The 18,661-nt window shown below is 40.3% G+C and overlaps 1 protein-coding gene across 3 annotated transcripts in view; it reads left to right on the top strand.

The window, feature by feature from the left end:
* The window catches only part of ryr2a (ryanodine receptor 2a (cardiac)), a 156,262-nt gene that overhangs the window by 97,269 nt on the left and 40,332 nt on the right, over positions 1–18,661 (top strand). For all 3 annotated transcript variants that reach the window (XM_068582453.1, XM_068582452.1, XM_068582454.1), the window contains 25 exons: positions 228–292; positions 377–498; positions 756–805; positions 2,204–2,264; positions 3,209–3,447; positions 3,653–3,734; positions 4,053–4,183; positions 5,446–5,573; positions 6,033–6,225; positions 7,522–7,604; positions 7,796–7,953; positions 8,392–8,479; positions 8,779–8,871; positions 9,000–9,170; positions 10,713–10,772; positions 11,699–11,833; positions 12,129–12,241; positions 12,369–12,465; positions 14,105–14,211; positions 14,384–14,435; positions 14,542–14,592; positions 14,697–14,796; positions 15,065–15,144; positions 15,294–15,370; positions 16,363–16,436. In XM_068582453.1, coding sequence (XP_068438554.1) covers positions 228–292; positions 377–498; positions 756–805; positions 2,204–2,264; positions 3,209–3,447; positions 3,653–3,734; positions 4,053–4,183; positions 5,446–5,573; positions 6,033–6,225; positions 7,522–7,604; positions 7,796–7,953; positions 8,392–8,479; positions 8,779–8,871; positions 9,000–9,170; positions 10,713–10,772; positions 11,699–11,833; positions 12,129–12,241; positions 12,369–12,465; positions 14,105–14,211; positions 14,384–14,435; positions 14,542–14,592; positions 14,697–14,796; positions 15,065–15,144; positions 15,294–15,370; positions 16,363–16,436 — 2,610 coding nt within the window. The remainder of the gene's footprint in view (positions 1–227; positions 293–376; positions 499–755; positions 806–2,203; positions 2,265–3,208; positions 3,448–3,652; positions 3,735–4,052; positions 4,184–5,445; positions 5,574–6,032; positions 6,226–7,521; positions 7,605–7,795; positions 7,954–8,391; positions 8,480–8,778; positions 8,872–8,999; positions 9,171–10,712; positions 10,773–11,698; positions 11,834–12,128; positions 12,242–12,368; positions 12,466–14,104; positions 14,212–14,383; positions 14,436–14,541; positions 14,593–14,696; positions 14,797–15,064; positions 15,145–15,293; positions 15,371–16,362; positions 16,437–18,661) is intronic.

Here is an 18,661-nt window from a genome sequence, read left to right as displayed (position 1 = left end):
TTTACGAGTGGCTGCTGGAGAACACAGTGGATTCTAGCAGTTGTTCATTAAAGGGGTTATCAGCCGCCATACTGAATACTCTTTCCAATTCATTCTTTGCACCACAAATTGAACTGCATGAATATTGATCATATAAAAATATATCTACTGGCTCAAACACCTATCTGATAAAGGCTACCATGCATGCTTTTCGGACCTTATTGTCTTTGATTGTGTTCTACATTTAGATCTGGGAACAAGATCAAAGGGGGAAAAGATTCCTCATGAACAACAGATTAAGTTCTTTGGAAAGGTCAGACCTCGTCTGTTATTCACCAATCAGTTTGATAATTTGGTTTACTTCGGCCTTTGGTTTATTCATGCCATTTATCCTCAGGTCGTCTTGCCATTGGTGGATCAGTACTTTAAAAACCACCGGCTGTACTTCCTGTCCACAGCTATCAGTCCAATTAGCAGCGGAGGCCACGCCTCCAACAAAGAGAAGGAGATGGTGACCAGGTGAGTGTGCCAAATGACACAACAATAGATAGATAGAAAGCCAGTGATGCCAGAGTTGCAGGTTATAGCACTCACTCTCATGTTGTATTGTTGAACAAGTCCTTATCTACTTGTGTATGATAGTCTGTGGCCTTTATAGCTCCTTACTCTCCCCCTGTCTCTCTCTCTGGGTTCATTGTCTCACACCTTTCTGTTATCTTTTTTTCTCCGCTTCCCTCTCTACCTCCTCTTCTCTTCTTCCATTGAAACTTTTCCAGTCTTTTCTGCAAACTGGGAGTTCTTGTCAGACATAGGATATCCTTATTTGGTAAGGACGTTCATGCCTAATGCTTCCTCTTACGCTCCTTCTCTGCTGTTGTTCTGAGTGCAGTATGAATGGTTTTATACAGCGGTGACCCAGGACAGGAGTAATGCTTATGTCACACTTGCCCTTACTCAGCCTTTGGTTGATTTGCCCTGATACTCCACCTTACTGATCTCCCTCATGCCTGTAACCAACCAACCCAACCAACAAACGCAGCGAGTAATAAGAGGCAAAGTAGTAGTTTATCAAGTAAAAAGAAAAATAGTGATTATGTGGTCTGTGTGTTGCATGGAGGGTGTGTAGTGGGCGTACGGGACAAATGGTTGTTTGTTTCCGGATTACAAGCTCCTAGTCCAGTGGGACATTTGTGGGACTATGGGATGCGAAACAATGGGCATTCCCTATTTTTAGCCCATACATCGCCTGTCCGGGCTCACTGTTACATACAAGTTGATCACGTGTGATATTTAAATAAATGATAGTGCATTACTTTTAGCACATATAGCTACAGACAGTGAATGAGAACAGCCTGCCTCTGAATGATTGTAATATTTTCTGTTGGAAGAGAGATAAAGGTGCCCTGTGGAATCTAGCATTTCTGTTTACAATGTTTGCATCTACAAGGACAAAGAATAGCTAATTGTTTGCATTTATTTCCTAACACAACATTTCCAAGACTGACTTTTCTTAGAAGTTTGAAATTTGCATCGTTTGCATCAGTATTTCTTGCTAGCAGTCTTCTTCTTCCCTGTCTTTGTTGGCAGATGTTTAGTTTTAGAAATGCTGAGGACTGAGTGAAGATTTAAACTTAGTGTACACTGAGGCACATTGTAGAATAGGTTATCCTTCAGGTATGCATCTGTTATTGTACATATAAAACGGTGTGATCCTGAAGTCCAGTAACGTGTTTGTGTGAAACACAGAGCGCCAACAAACAGTGTGTGCATGGGTGTTGTGTGCATGCGTGCATGGTATTATAGTTGTGTGTGTGCTTGTCTTCTGCTCAGCAGCTGTGCGTGTTGTGTGGTGTGTATTGCCACTTGTTGCACAATATTCAAATGCTGATGTCATTCTATTCAAAGTAAAAAAGATGTTCCATCTTTGCAGACTTAAACCTTACACGACTGAAAAGATGTTTTCTATTGGTGTTTACTATGCTTTAAAACTTTTGAAGCTTTTAGTTTACAAAGAACATGTTTTTTTAATATGATGCTCTGCTGTGTTATTTACTAAAGTAAAGTACTTTTGGTTCAAACAAGGCAGTTGTTTTGTTGTAGTTGTGTCCCTGCTTTCCCATGGCTGAATGAAAGGACTGTCAAGCCCTACCCAGCATGCACCTGGGGTGTTCTGTTTATTATGTTATGTCTACCTTTCAGGCACTAATGCCACATCCATTTTCAGGCACTAATGCCACATCCATAGTCAACTGTCTGCAGATATTGGGACAAAGCCTGGATGCAAGGTAAGGAGAGACATGGATTGTGCGTGCATGCGTGCGTGTATGCGCGCGCGTGTGTGCGTGTGTGAGTGTGTCTGTGTGTCCTTTCGTCATTACACCAGGAAAGATGGAGTTGAAGAAGAACACGCTATATTCATTTTGGCCCACAAAGTTAAACAACCAACATTCACCTATCCAAACAAATAGCGTCTTGCTTAACCTTTTAAAAAAACAACCTATTTTTAGGCTCTTTCCTAGAAATTCGCATACCAAAACTAAAAAGGGTGTATCGTTTTTCTTATTATTATATAACAATAAAAATGGTTATAATAAAAGGCTCCACATGTGAGATTTTGTTCAGATGTGGAAGTATCAGTCTATATGTTACTGGTTAAGAGTAAATTAATACAGAAAAAAATGAAAAGGTTTCAGGTCCGCCTAGAAAAAAAGCACTTTCAGGATAATTATTTCTTTAAAATGATGCAGCTGTATGGTCCGACTCTAACCCAAATCATAGCATAATATGTGAACATTATCTCTGCAAAGGTTGAAATTGATAAAGTGAAGCAGAACAAAGTTAGAGAGGGTTTGATACAGAGAAAATTCAGCCATCGTCTCAAAAATTTGCATTGGGGCACATTTGCACACCTCTGTGACATTTAAATGCTTGTACCAAACCATATATTTCATATGTATATTACTTATGGTGTTCAATACATCCAAATACAGCATTTTGGGGCTTTTTTGGTTAAACAAGCTATGATTTCCAGTTTTATATAACAACCGCTCAGTCACTTTGACACTCTTATGTAGAATCAAATCAGGAACTCGATGGCCAATCTATCCCTAAGCCTCTAAGATTTCACGTGATATATGGAAATAAAAAAACAGTAAAATGTGTGTCTGGCACTGTTTATTGAAAACAGCTAGTTCTTCTCAAGATAATAATGTGAAATGTATCCCTTCAGGACGGTGATGAAGACCGGTCTGGAGTCCGTGAAGGCGGCCCTGCGGTTGTTCTTCGACAGTGCAGCAGAAGATCTAGAGAAGACGCAGGAGAACCTGAAGCTCGGCCAGTTCACCCACAGCAGAGAGCAGCCGCGAGGCGTCACCCAGATTATCAACTACACCACCTTTGCCCTGCTACCCATCCTCTCCTCCCTGTTTGAACACATCGGACAGAACTTGTTTGGAGAAGACCTCATATGTGCGTACTGACTAGTGGTTATGTGTGTTTCGGGCTTTCTAACGTTTTCACCTTCGAGGAGAGAAAATACATACATGCAAGTTGTTTCTAAAGGAAAATGGAAGATTTCCTTCATTAAATAGATTGCTGTTTTATTGCTATATGAACACACTCCATTTAAATGTAAACTGCAAACATTCTTTTTTGGTAACCTGTCCTCTTCCAGTGGATGATGTCCAGGTTTCCTGCTACAGAATCCTCAACAGCCTCTACTTTCTGGGAACCAACAAAAGCATTTATGTAGAGAGGTACAGTATACCCGACATACATGTGTATTTACATGTGTATTTATAACAGAAACCTGCTACAGAATCATATTCCTTCCCCATGTGCATGTAGGTTTAATTTAATTTACAGAGAACGTCTAATCCAAATCAGCAAAGTTTACTGATATTTTTCTTTCTGACGTCCATAGGCCACAATGGAGAGTAATATGAGTGATATGTAAATAATAAATATGTAAAGTAAAAAAAAAAACAGCCTCTACTTTCTGGGAACCAACAAAAGCATTTATGTAGAGAGGTACAGTATACCCGACATACTTAATCCTCTCCTCTCCTCTCCAGACAGCGTCCAGCATTAGGAAAGTGTTTAGCTGCCTTCTCAGCAGCCTTCCCTGTGGCCTTCCTTGAGCCTCTCATCAACAAGTTCAACAGCTTCTCCATCTACAACAGCAAAGGAACCAAAGACAGAGCAGGTACTAACAAATGTCTTTTTTATTCCAATTATTTAAATTTTACAAATTTTAAAGTGAGTTGAATCCCACCAAGACATATAAGGTAATTTTCAGTTCAGTTTATTTTGTATAGCCCAAAATCACAAATACAAAATTTGTCTCCGAGGGCTTTACAATCTGTACACATAACATCCCTGTCCCAGGACCTCACATCGGATCAGGAAAAACTCCCCCAAATAAAGGTAGTAAAAACCCTTTCACAGGGAAAAGAGAGGAAGAAACCTGAGGGAGAGCAACACAGGAGGATTCCTCTCCCAGGGATGGACAGAAGCAATAGATGTCATGTGACCAGAATGAGCAACGTAACAGAGTTACAGCATATTACGTGAATATGACAAAAAATATTCATATAATGAGCGGTAGGCATGGACCACGATCCAGATAGCCACAGTCCATCGTAGCATGCAGGACCAGTTCCAGACAGCCATGATTCATTGTGGGGGGGCAGCTCCAGCTCCAGACAGCCATGATCCATGGTAACTTGAGGCGAGGAAGCACAGAGGCTCCTGGAAAGGAGTAGAATTAGTAATGTCCATTGAAAGACAATAATTTATCCAAAAGGAGAAGGGAGATGAGAAAAAGAAGAGAAAGAAGAGGAGAGGAGGAGCGCAGTGTATCCTAAGATGCCCTCAGCAGTCTACGCCTCTAGCAGCATATCTAGGGAGAGGGGGAGGAAGCCTTCTGACTGAATCACAAGGTGGACACCCTCACGAATTTAGAGGGGAGTTGTCTGACCTAACCTCTGAAAGAAAGCTTCCTGGATCAAAGATCGGGGTCTAACTGTAAGCACTGGCAAAGAGGAAAGTCTTAAGTCTACTCTTAAATGAGGTAACCGTGTCCGCCCCCCGAACTGAAAGTTGAAGCTTATTCCACAAAAGAGGAGCTTGATAACAATTGTATCTTCTGAGAATTACTTTCACTCTAAATGCAACTGATTTGGTTGTATGTTACTGTTCTAAGATTCAATCAATGGATTAATGTAACTGGAGATCTGTAGCTGTTATGCTGCGTTAGCTTTGACAGTCTGGTCATTGGCCATAACTACAACCAGATACAGACAGATGACCATGCAGAAGCTGCCAGTGACTCAACAGGTGTTGAAATGGAAATCAGTGCTCACATTAGCAGGCGGGAACAGCATTAATGTGCATTCAAAATGATTATTGAGCTATACATACATGTATATATTCATCTTTTAAGTGCATTCTCTTTCTACCTATTAGCTCTAGGTCTTACAGGGCAGGTTGGGGAGGTTTGTCCTCTGATCCCAAACTTAGAGAAGTGTCTGGAGGAGATCATGGAGCTGGCCGAGTCTGGCATGAGATACACTCAGATGCCCCATGTCATGGAGGTGGGATATATAACTAATTGACATCCTTGTGTCTGTTGTACTTGAATCCATGTGGATTTATTTTTTTGATGCCTTCTCATTCACACAATCCTCCATTTGAGGTATCAGATACGCTGATACATATATTGGGGCGCAGCTACTTGATGCGTGGGCGACAGTGATGAAACCCTAGCTTATTAATCAAGAATTAATCTTTTTTTTCAGTTTATAAATGAGTTACTAATGAGTATTCATGTTGGATTAATGCTTTATAAATAATTAGTTCATGATTTATTAATGCTAAATAGTGTGCACTTATTATAAAGTGCTACCTTTTACTTTTATATAGTTCTACTTCATTGCTCATATTTTATTCTGGTTTGAATATTTTGACTGTTTTGACATTTTCAACAAAGCATTATCTTAGGATGTGGAAGTGGGTCATCTCTTGATCGTTATATATGTTTGCTTCCACTGTAGGTGGTGTTGCCGATGTTGTGTAGCTATATGTCTCACTGGTGGGAACATGGACCAGAGAGCAGCTCAGACAAAGCCGACAGCTGCTGCACCTCTGTGACTTCTGAACACATGAACACTCTGCTGGGAAACATCCTCAAGATCATCTACAACAACCTGGGAATAGATGAAGGGGCCTGGATGAAAAGACTAGCAGGTGAACACGCCTGCACTCACCTTTTCATATTCAAAACACAAATCAAAACCCACCTCTTCAGAACTGCTGATTTTAAAAATGTGTTATCAAGTGTATTTGAGTGCATCAAAAAGTGCTATATTCAATGTATTATTACTATCATTATTATTATCTTTGTGAGGGACACTTTGAGTTTAAGGCCTTCAGAGTGTGAGGACATTTTCGGATTTGTGTATGTTGTTAAAGTGTTGTTTCTGGGACAGGTCTGTTGTATCTCTCTTACACACACTCTCACCTATGTCCTTCCATATATGATTACCCTATATCACAAATATTGATAATGTCATGACTTATATTATTATTATTATTATTATTATTATTATTATTATTATTATTATTATTATTATTATTATTATTCACACCTCCCACAGGCTAAAGGCTGAATTATACTTCTGCAACTCCAACTCCGGCTGGCCACGCAGTCGGATTGACAGACTCGTTTTGATTTTTAGTTCTCCTGCGTTTTCCATACACCAGAACAGCAGGTGGTGCAACGACCATTTAAGAGTCGACCTGCATATCGACGTTCACCGATATCTCCCTCCAGGAATTCACCTCCATCTGCGTGTCCTTATACTCCGTCAGACAGGTTTTATAAATGCTTATATTTGCGGACCTCTTCAGCCAAACGTTGTTCAACAAGATCCATTGTTCGTGTTTCTGCTATGGCTTTTAAAAACAGTGGTATTATGCTATGAAAGACTCAGAAAAGATTTGGATAGCGGACCAATCACAGCCTTCCGGGCTGCGTACGGCTCGCGTCGCTTTGACGGATAGTCAGAAATTTGAGGTGACGCACGCAAGCACGCAAAGTGGCCGATTTCACCACGCATGGTCGGCCATGCGTGTCTTGCATGCTTGCGTCTCTGCGTAAAACCCGAGTATAAATCAGCCTTTAGTGAGCTACCTGGGCAAAGAAACGCTATCACGCCGGCATAATCCTGGCACTCTGAATCTGCTGTCCTTAGCCCTGGTTAAAAGATTATGCATTTGAAAAGGCCATTGTTAAGTAATAGTAATGATTCCCAGAAAGCTATTTTAGTGATATAATAAGAATAAAACATGTATTTAATGGATGTATTACACTCTTGCTCAAGATGTTTGTTTGTCTGGTTTTAAATATAATTCCAGGCAACTTTACAAGGTTCGAAAAAGTGTGGAGTCGCCGCCAACCAACAGTCACCTTAACACGCACGCACTAACGCACACAGACATCGATGCTCAATTGTTAAACCCCAATCTCTGTCCCTGCTTTAGTCTTTTCTCAACCAATCATCAGCAAGGCCAAAGCTCAGCTGCTCAAGACCCACTTCCTGCCTTTGATGGAGAAACTCAAAAAAGTGAGTCACTCAGTCACATAATATGGATTTTTTTTGTAGTTCGTTAGCATATTGGTGGACATTCAGCATCCTCATATGCACATGTAACACTACCCTTGCAAAGTGGGATTATAGTACAGCTACTACTACTAAAATCACAAAGTGATTTGTGTTCAGATTATGAGAAAGTGGTTTGTTACTGTGTCCTGCAGAAGGCAGCCGTTGTGCTGATGGATGAGGAACACAGCAAGGCAGAGGGGAGGGGAGAGATGTCAGAGACGGAGCTCCTTATTATGGACCAGTTCACCATTCTTGTCCGAGATCTGTATGCCTTTTACCCTCTCCTCATCAGATTTGTCGACTACAACAGGTACCACAACGCTTATCTACTTAAACCCGAGCATTCTTTCTGAAACAGCAAATATGACCTACATCACTTTCGGGCGTGATAAATTACAACTGTAATTCTTGCCTCTATAAATGTGCTGCAGATGCAAACAGTCTCAATGTGACATAATTAAGCAAATGTAAGCATTCAGACTCAGATCCAGCTCCTCCTCTGATCTGATCCAGAGGGGACTGGCCTAATACAAGGTGCTCATGGAAACACTACTACTTTATCCAAAGGGGTCGCCAAAACTCGTACAAAATAATCATAACGTGCAGTCTTCTTCTTGACTTTGTAAGCACATTGATACATATCTTGGCATGTTACCACTATCCTCCATAGCACCACTAGAGGTCTAAAACTCCACAGGGAACTTTTAAGCAGTGTCACTATCACTAAACTGCCTTGGTGTACTGACAGGGCCAGATGGCTGAAAGAGTCCAACCCAGGGGCCGAAGAGCTGTTCCGGATGGTGGCAGAGGTTTTCATCTTCTGGGCCAAGTCTCATGTAAGCAAATCACTATATTAAATAATACTGGTTTAACATGTAACAGTGAGAGGTAGTTAAAGGAGTGCTAGACAAGATATCATGATATGTATGAAACAGGCTATTTGTACCAGGTTCTTCAAACACCACTTATTGGTAGAGCTGATAAATAATACTGATTCAAATGACTCCCAACAGAGCACTGGTCCCTACAGAATGGGATCGCTTGTTAGACTTGTTATCAACCCAAGCAGCTAATAGTGTGTCAGACAACACAACGTTGTGACTGCTAAGTGACGAATGGTGTCATCTTTCTGCAGAACTTCAAGAGAGAAGAGCAGAACTTTGTGGTTCAGAATGAAATCAACAACATGTCCTTCCTCATCACTGACACCAAGTGTAAGATGTCAAAGGTAAGGCTACAAGGAAGGAGTGAATCAACGGTTACCACATTAGCAGTGTCCTGTGGATCGCTCGTTAAATGTAAAAAAATAACATAAAACACATTTAATATACCTGTGTGTGTATTTATTGGCCTCAGGGAATAGTTTCAGACCAGGAGAGGAAGAAGATGAAGAGGAAGGGAGATCGATACACGATGCAGACAAGTCTTATCGTTGCCACCCTGAAGCGCCTGCTTCCTGTTGGACTCAACATCTGTGCCCCCGGAGAACAAGAGCTCATCGCACTGGCGAAGAACCGCTTCACCCAGGTAGGAGAACACTGTCTACGAGATTATGAAATAATTGCTTTCTGGGATTGTAGGAGACACGGGGGAATATGAAAGACTTAACTTACATACATGTAACAAACCTCATTTGGATCAAACAGTTGCATCAGAATAAATTAGTTTTTCAGTTTCAGTACCAACACTGATTTATTGGCAATAAGTACTGGTAAACCGAATGAAAATCTATATGAACACAATAACCTCCAGTATTGAACTCATGTTGTTTCTAGCTTTGGTTCTACAGCTTTCATATACTGAGCAGAATAAATATATTGGCACAATGCTCGAAATTAATCTTAAAAGAAGCGGTCAGTCAGCGGGTGGAGGATGGGGATCTGTACTGAACAAAGTTAATAAGGTGGTGATCTGGGACCCCATACATTGAAACAACTCTATCGCTGATGTGTGTGTTCTGTGTCTGGGGTTTACGTGTATTCATCCCTTCTTTACTTCACAAGGGTCAAATACTTCCACTCTGGAACAGACTTATCTGATCAGAGACCAACTAAAAATATATTCAATTGGGAGATTTTTCATGGCTATCCCTGTGCTAAGGATTTTAAATCTGTTTCAAATGAACAATCTGTCATCCATTTTCCACAACAGGTTACTTTGTGATATTCGGTAGATTGGGAACAAAATGATTCTCATGCATCAGTACAAATGGTCTGTTGAGATATGGTGAAACAAAAGTTACAAACGCATTGTCTGATACAGAATAACTACAGTGCAAAACTTGATGTGAAGTATAACTGTTTGTTTTACTGTCATATCTACAAGGACTTAAGGAATGTAGCGTTTAGTAAAATTACCTCCATTTTTGTTGATTTATTTCAGCTAGATGACTATAAAAAACAAAGACGTCAATGGGAGCCTATCCGAAATGGACACAAATCCATCATGCTGACACTAATTGTAAAAGACTTGGCCTGCTGATCATTTGTATGCGCTAGCTAGAATAGGTTGCTTTAGTGAGACAGGCCGAAGCTCCTTACTACGGGAGCAGGATTATTTTTCTTCTTTTCAGTCAGAGGCAGTTGTTGCCCGATGTCTCTCTTTCTCCTTCTCTCCATCTACTGGAGCAAACTTTTGTGGCAAACTCTTTTTTTTTTTTTTTTTTTTTTTAAACAGTCAGTTCATTAAATCTTTGCAGCCATCTGAAGGCAGCAGTACATATGTTGATAAATCTGCAGCCTCTGATCCGAGCAGTGTGAACACCAGGGCGTAGTACCATTTCTCACGGCCGTCCACTGTGTTTAAATCACTAGGCTGTAACAGAATAACACACAGCTCTAAGCACATCACCCCAGTCGGTTATAATACTGCTTTTATAGAAATCTCTGCAATAGTTGAGCCTGAAAATATTTGTCCGGTATGCTTGTATATGGTGTGTTTCTATAGATGTTCACATTTTCTTTCATTAAGTTTTTAAAGTTATTTCCAATTCCTGTCGCAACCTTGAACCGCTTTGTGTATAAATTGTTTCAATACATCTCTTATTGAATGGTTATTTTTTGTTCACAGAAAGACACAGAGGGCGAAGTTCGAGAGATCATCAGGAACAATCTCCATTTACAAGGAAAGGTAATAATACTTTGACTTTGTATTTCACAGTCACAGTGCTGCAATAATATTTGGTTGAACATGACATGGCTTTATATTTAGGCAACAGAGAAATGAAAAAGGTTTTGTAGGCAGCAGCTTGAAGTGCTTAACACAGAATATCTTCTGTCTCGCACACACGCAGGCCGAGTCTTTACATAAACAAAGTCACGTGTTACCTTGGATGACCCCAGCTGGAAATCGTTTCCGGTGTCATCCTGAGATCCTTCTTTATCTTCTCGCAAACACACTGTTACATTCAAAGAAGGAGAGCTTGTCGCAGCCTTTGGAGGGCAAGAGATCCGCAACTCTGAGCAGGGGTCACAAGGCTACAGCGACGAGCTCTGACAAATCTTAATTGTAGCCAAATTTAGCTTCAGCTAATGCTCCTGTGTTAGTTAGCCTGCGTAAGCAGTAAAGCGAAAAAAGGACTGAGCTCAGGGATGACACCAGAACATCCAAGGTCAAAGGTGACTTTAGACAGTGTGTGGGTGAGACGGAAGGTATTTAGTGTTAAGCACTGCCTTTGGTGGGCAGGACGGATGAAATGAAACTCTGCAGTTCTTCACATGCAGTCTGATAACAGGAACAAATACAATTTAAATATTGTAGTAGCTGTTTCCCAGATTAGCAGATTTCAACATCATGGTCACTACACACTTTTCCAACTGTATAGCTGGACTAAAAAAGGCTGAAGTTAACTATGAACACTAAACCTTTTCGAAAAATGTAAACGTAAAGTAAAACATGCAGATGCACTCTGAAAATGAACTCAACTAAAATTACATTAAAAAGTCAAAACAAATAGAAAATTCCAAACCTCTTGTACCCTTGGTGCGCAGCCTCAACACACATTTGAAGGTGTGTCCTCAGTGTGTTTGTGAACTGCATGCCTGTGCCTTGTACAGCTGGAGGACCCGGCTATTCGTTGGCAGATGGCTCTGTACAGAGACCTCCCTAATCACTACGAGGACACCACTGACCCAGTGAAGACAGTGGAGAGAGTCCTGGAGATCGCTCACGTCCTCTTCCACTTAGAACAGGTGTGTAAGTGTGAGTGTTGTTGTTGATGACACAGTGCAGACAACATCTGAAATATTGCATTTCAATAGTTTCATATGATATCCCATATGATATATTTGTGCCAACTTCATGAAGAGAAGCTGACCTGCAGTCTTCTCGTAGAAGACCTGATGTGATTGGCCAATGTTAAAACTGCACAAACTGTAAAGATAGACACGAGCGCTTTCGGAGACACCAATGTACTAAATGAATGCAGTTTTGGCTTCCAGACAGTAGAGAGTTGGCGGTACTGAATGGTTCAGTTTGTGTGTTCAGGTTGAACATCCTCAGCGCAGCAAGAAGGCTGTGTGGCACAAACTGCTGTCCAAACAGAGGAAGAGAGCCGTGGTGGCTTGCTTCAGGATGGCACCGCTCTATAACTTGCCCAGGTAAGGTGTGTGTGTGTGTGTGTGTGTGTGTGTGTGTGTGTGTGTGTGTGTGCGTGTGCGTGTGCGGTGTATATTGGGCGTATCTTGTAGGAAGGTTTTTACTCGTCATGTCTCCCTCAAACTATAGGCACCGGGCTGTAAACTTGTTCCTGCAGGGCTACGAGAAGTCCTGGATCGAGGCAGAGGAACACTACTTTGAAGATAAACTCATAGAGGACCTCGCTGTGAGTGTGAATTTAAAACAGATGGAATTATAAAAATTCCAAGTTTTATTATGTTGTGTCTGTGGTCAATAAAAGTATAAAGTAGTATCAATGACGATGATGTCAATGGGTATAAATGGGTGGAGCTGTTTTTGTTACCCCTTTTTTCACCCAAATGAGCTTTATCTATTGAAGTCACTGTTGAGGAAAATGTACTCGATATTCAGGGGTCACTCTGTGTCATCTAGACACATGTTTCCCAATTGACAAACCCGTCCCTTTTAATCCAGGGATTCTTAACCTTTTTGACCTCGGGGCCCAACTTTTCAAGTACGAAGTGTGCCGGGGCCCGTTCAAATATTAATACTGTATTCAGAGCTGCCAACTTTTCTCAAAACCTTGGCGTGAGATTTTGTCAAGGAGGGATGGGGTGGGCGATGACAACGACAAATACGCGCTGCCGAACAGCTGTGTGGAGGGAGGGCGTGACTTAAGACCGAAATGAGTGACAGTCATGCACAATGCATGACACTTGAGAGCCCCAATACCTAAGTCTCTCTGCTCCTCCTGAGTTTCTCCCGCGACTGTGTCTGTTTAGGGTAAATAGATGTCTATGCAGCAAATAGGTTTACAGATCCGCTCCTTAGCGCCATCTATTGTCGAGGAGTTTGAAAAGGAACCAATGCGCATCAGATTTTTTTTTTTGCCGTGAGATATTGGTTGTGTGGCGTGTGAGCGTATGAAAACATGAAAAAGCGTGTGTCACATGGCGAAACAGTGAGAGTTGGTAGGTCTGTGTATTGGTTTATTAAGCCACAGCGACCCGACCCCGGATACGCGGCTGAAAATAAAACTGGCTTTCACAGCACATTTCGAGTTGTCAGTGACACGACAGACCTTTTCTGCATCTGTAGTACATTGTCCTGTCTCTTAAACAATCCAACTGGCTTTTCCACGAACGTTGTATGTTTGGTCTTTTGATACAGCTTTAGCTCTGAAGCCTTCAGTGCTGCGTTAGCTAGCATTAGCGAGGCTAGCGTTATCTCTCACACCATTCACAAAGCTCTTCTTACTGAAGACAGGATTATAGTTGCACAAACATCGATACGTTGGGCAGCACTTTCGTCTTAATTTTTTCTTTTTAGATACTTCTAACTTTTGCTGCAGGCTAGAGGCTGACTGAGTGTCTTCTTATGCATATTGGAGCTTGTTAAACAACTGACTGAAGCGTTATCGCCACCAAGTAGTGGGAAGCTGTATTGTAGCTGAGCGTCTAGTGGATAACAGTAATATTTCTGGTGTCTTCAATTACTAACCTATGCGGTCCTGCGGCCCACAAGTGAAAAACGGAAAGTTTTGGCGGCCCTCTCGGTGGCGCTCTGGCCTTATGGTTAAGAATCACTGCCTTAGTCACTGTTGATAGGCCGTATAAGCTTGTCAAAAAGAAACATGGCGACGCTGGAAGATACAAAATAACTTCAAGAAGCTGAAAGCGAGGACTCGAGCATGAGGGTATATTTTATAATAATGATTTGTTTCCTAATATTTTTGGACAGTCTTAGGCAACATGTGAATTTTGACATCGGCCTATTGTTACAGTTTATTTTTTCCCAGTGTGTATCACCGAGTCCTGTGAAAGTGAATGTATGTTTATTTTTAGAAACCAGGTGACAAGGTGCCATTGGAGGAAGAGGAGGGGATGAAACACATCGATCCGCTTCATCAGCTCATTCAACTGTTCAGCAGAACAGCCCTCACAGAGAAGTGGTGGGTTCTGGTAGATATAATGTGTGTTAGATACCAGGCTCCACCGACGGCTTTATAAGTAAAACTTCACGTGGTAGAAAACGTAATTTTTCCACTTCTCGTCAAACTAAGTCCATCTTCTGTCTGGCTAGTCATACTAAACATGTTATGCTGTTGCGTGTGTGTGTTGCAGTAAACTGGATGAGGATATTCTCTACATGGCTTATGCTGACATCATGGCTAAGGTACCAATGATGATGATGATGATGATAATTATTCCTCCTTTTGCAACATATTATCCCTCTGCTGTCCACATGCATGTCTCATTTGTATCATTATTTACTCCCTCAGAGTTGCCATGACGAGGAAGATGAAGATGGAGAAGAAGTAAAGAGCTTTGAGGTATGTCGATCGGTCACTCACTTCTGTTAACCCACTGGTCGCCACAGCAGTCTTGGCTGTAAACGGGCCTGCTGCTGACGTGTGTGATTTTGACACATAAATAGGAGAAGGAGATGGAAAAGCAGAAGCTGTTGTACCAGCAGGCTCGGCTGCATGACCGCGGAGCTGCTGAGATGGTGCTGCAAACCATCAGCGCTAGCAAAGGTTGGTGTAATCCACTAATGACTCGCATTAGTTATGACTAAGCAGTGACAATTCACTGATTATTCAGGATTATGACTCTGAAATTTGATCTGAAATGTTATTGGCGAACAGAGAGTGATTGGGTTCATGCATGTTGAAGTCATCACTGCATGAGAGTGGTTATTCATTGTAAAAATGCATTGACTTTTTGTTGGGTGAGACAGGGCCTTTGGAATAACCCCGCACCTTTGTAGATGAACTTGTCCTTTCTGTGGTTCCTATTCACAAGGTGAAATGGGTCCCATGGTGGCCTCCACTCTGAAGCTGGGCATAGCTATTCTCAATGGAGGAAACTCTACTGTGCAGCAGGTATATTAGCGTTTGTTAAGACCAATTGTATGGTCTTTGATATCATCATGTCCACCTCCTGTCATTGTTCCAAAGCAGGATTTGGTTTCAAACTACAAATCGTGTGTCCCAGGGTCCAAAGTGGTCTTTGTTCTTTGTCTCTTTGACAGAAAATGTTGGATTATCTAAAAGACAAAAAGGACGTGGGCTTTTTTCAGAGTCTGGCTGGTCTGATGCAGTCATGCAGGTAACTCTATGAACTCTTCCTGTTGACTGAAATACATAATAACAATGTATTCATATTTTAGGTGGGTCAGTTAATGGGTGCTTTTGACATATGTTTAGCCACCCACTCGTGAATTCTGAAGAGAATGACTTTTCCATATCTTTAAAAAACGGCTACTGACAAGTAACTAAATAAGACTAATAATCTGCCTTGTTGTGTTTGTAAGTTTTTATTAATAAGAAGTTGTATAGATCAGGCTATGCATTTTTATATATATATATATATATATATATATATATATATATATATATATATATATATATATATATATATATATATATATATATATATGTATGTATGTATGTATGTATGTATGTATGTATGTATGTATGTGTATATATATATATATATATATATATATATATATATATATATATATATATATATATATATAAATAACTTTATTTAAATAGCACCTTTAAAAAAAGAGTTTACAAAGTTAGAATTGCAAGGCCTTAAAACAACAGAAAGTTCAACAGTGAGGCCCAACAAAACAAGACAACTAAGGTAAAACAGTAGATCAAACCAAAAAAACAATCTATACAATAAAACAATAAAAAAAAAAATACAATTAAAAAGATTAAATAATTTAGTAAAATCAACAATAAAAAGTAGTTAAGGAAGAACATCACATAAAAGCAGTCTATAAAAGAGGGTTTTAAGAAGTGATTTGAAAGAGATTAGTGATTGCGTGAGTCTCATCTCATCAGGCAGGAACTAATCCTTCAGTGAAAACCTTCTGAATATAGATGGAAATGAAAGTGGAACGTTTGAGAGAACTAATTGAGAGAAAACAGCCTTTAAAGATACTTTTTGTAAAATGACATACATTACTGACATTCTGGCTATTATTATTTGTTTTCTGAATTATTTGCTTTAAGTATGGTAATAAGGTCAATGAGGATGGCACAAATTAACAGAGAATCGTTACAATACATTTGTCTTTGTTTCAGTGTTCTGGATCTAAATGCATTTGAGAGGCAAAACAAAGCTGAAGGACTGGGAATGGTGACAGAGGAGGGATCAGGTAAGCTTCACTTCATCTAAAGGTCACAGCAAGAGAAAAATAAGTTCTTTGAATACTTGTTTTTCTGAATTGGAGATTGTGTCAGGTGGTGGTTCAAAAAAAGGACCCAAATGCAGTTGCAACTGTTCAAACAAGTACTTTTATTCAAACAAAAAACAAGACAAAGGCTTCAAAAACACTATATATGAACAGAAAGGTTGAACAACTTTACACACGGAGGTACAAGAAGAAACGAACAGGCAAAACGCAGTACAATCCCACACTGGAGCTGGAGACAAACAGGGTTTGAATACACATGGGAGGGGCAGGGATTGATGTTCACTGACAGCAAATGGTCTGTTGATTTAAACAATTCTTCTGCAGATACAGGTAAAAATCATAATGTCCTTTTAATTAACCTAAAGATTGTACATTTAAACCTACATGCATAACTCACTGCTTGCTGAAACCATTGGTTTAAGAGAGGAATGCTAATTCTGATTTCCCACCTATTAAACATCCTAAGTTAAGAAGATTGAAAGTGTATACATTTTAAAGTCTTTGTTTTATCCTTGTCAAATCATTTTTCTTTATCCTTGTCATCACTTTGGTTGAGCGATTTGATGATTTGTATCAAGTGGTAATGCAGTACCATCTGTTTTTTATATGCATTACCAATGTGATTTACTAGTGTACATGTGCACGTGCTTATGATTTGCCTGTTACAATCATCCTTTAGATTGCATACTGATACTTTTCAAATTTCAGATCTCAAATTGTCAAAACAAATTTTTCTTTATTTTACTATTTTGTTGCACGAGATTTTAAAATACATTGTTACTACCAGATGATAATAGGTAATTATGAGGTGTTAATGCTGCATAGGTTGGTGCATAAATTATCATCATGTTACAATAGGTGCAGAGATTTCCTCAGTTTGTTTTAAGTCATTTCTGGTATTATAATAAGGTAAACACCTGGAGTTATTCTGTTACAGTATGATATTTCTGACTTCCCGTCACTCAGCAGCCTTTTGCAGTTGTACATTAATGTCACTTTTCTCCATGTAGCAAAAGTAGGAATAGCATGATGTTATCATCCCACCATTTTAATGTCCCAGGGAGGAGCTCACAAAGCACGAACTTTGCACTTTAGAGTTTGACTTTCCTTCAAAGAGTCAAAGTTGTTTTTTTCAAAACATGAAGGTGTTCTTTTCCAAGCCTGAACCACGGCCGCTTGCTTTTCTAACTTTGTTAACGCTTGTTGATGTTCAATCTTGGATCCCACCGGGTGTCGGTCCAGTGATGAATAAGCCTCCGCGGGCAGCTGCCAATATTTCAAAAACTTCTTTTTGCCTGCGCTGGTCAACTTATTGCATTCTGATTAGAAAACTTTAGACACAACACTGGAGTTTGACTTGGAAGACAATGTCTCCGTCATGATTGTTTCACAAGTAGCCAGTTTGCAAGCGAACAAACAAAGCTTAATTGCTATTAGATGATAGCCGTTACATCACATTTATATGAAGAACAGTGGGCTTTGGTTGCATGCGGGTCAACACTCCGTGTTGAGAGCAAAAGAGAAAGGGCATTCACGACGGCTTTATTTTAGCACAGATGCAGGCGCCGGTGCCAGAAATTGACATGCAAAACGGATATTACCATAATTCCTCAAATATTTGCGGTCCATTACGGCAATGGTAAAGAAAACGTCGGTAAGTTTGTCTGTGGTGGAGGAGTGGAGCCAGCAGCGGTAGAACACGGCTGCAGACTATCAGGGAAGAGACTTGGCTGGCATTTCACTGCCTTTCAGTGGCATTTTCTTTGTAAATAATATCTTGGGGCTGTACATAATAGTATCACTATAAGTTTTGAAACTTCAGCTACTTGCTGGCCCACCTAAACCCCCAAGTAAAGGCCACTTTCTTGTCCTCACAAACACAAAAGAGGACAGTTGAAAAAGAACAAACAAGGACATTTTGAGGTGCAAACAGTGTGTTAGCCGCCTGTTAAAGCTGCCTGCATGTTTGAGTAGTGCAAGAAAAGGTTCTGTCTTCAGCTGGACAGCAACTACTTCAGGGAGATAAACAAATATTTAAAACACCTGGACATGGACACACATAAAAGCCTATAACATGAACACTGAATGCTATGCAGACAAAACACTTTGAGAAGATGTAAAATAGGTTAAATTTTATTTCTGTAATCTCAAAAGCTTTGCTCATGTTCATTTTCAATTGTTTAGAA

This window comes from Clinocottus analis, unplaced genomic scaffold, assembly GCF_023055335.1.
Source record: "Clinocottus analis isolate CAN_PGR_092001 unplaced genomic scaffold, fCliAna1.0.p SCAF_19, whole genome shotgun sequence".
NCBI lineage: Eukaryota > Metazoa > Chordata > Actinopteri > Perciformes > Cottidae > Clinocottus > Clinocottus analis.
This window is presented reverse-complemented; position numbering and strand designations above follow the sequence as displayed.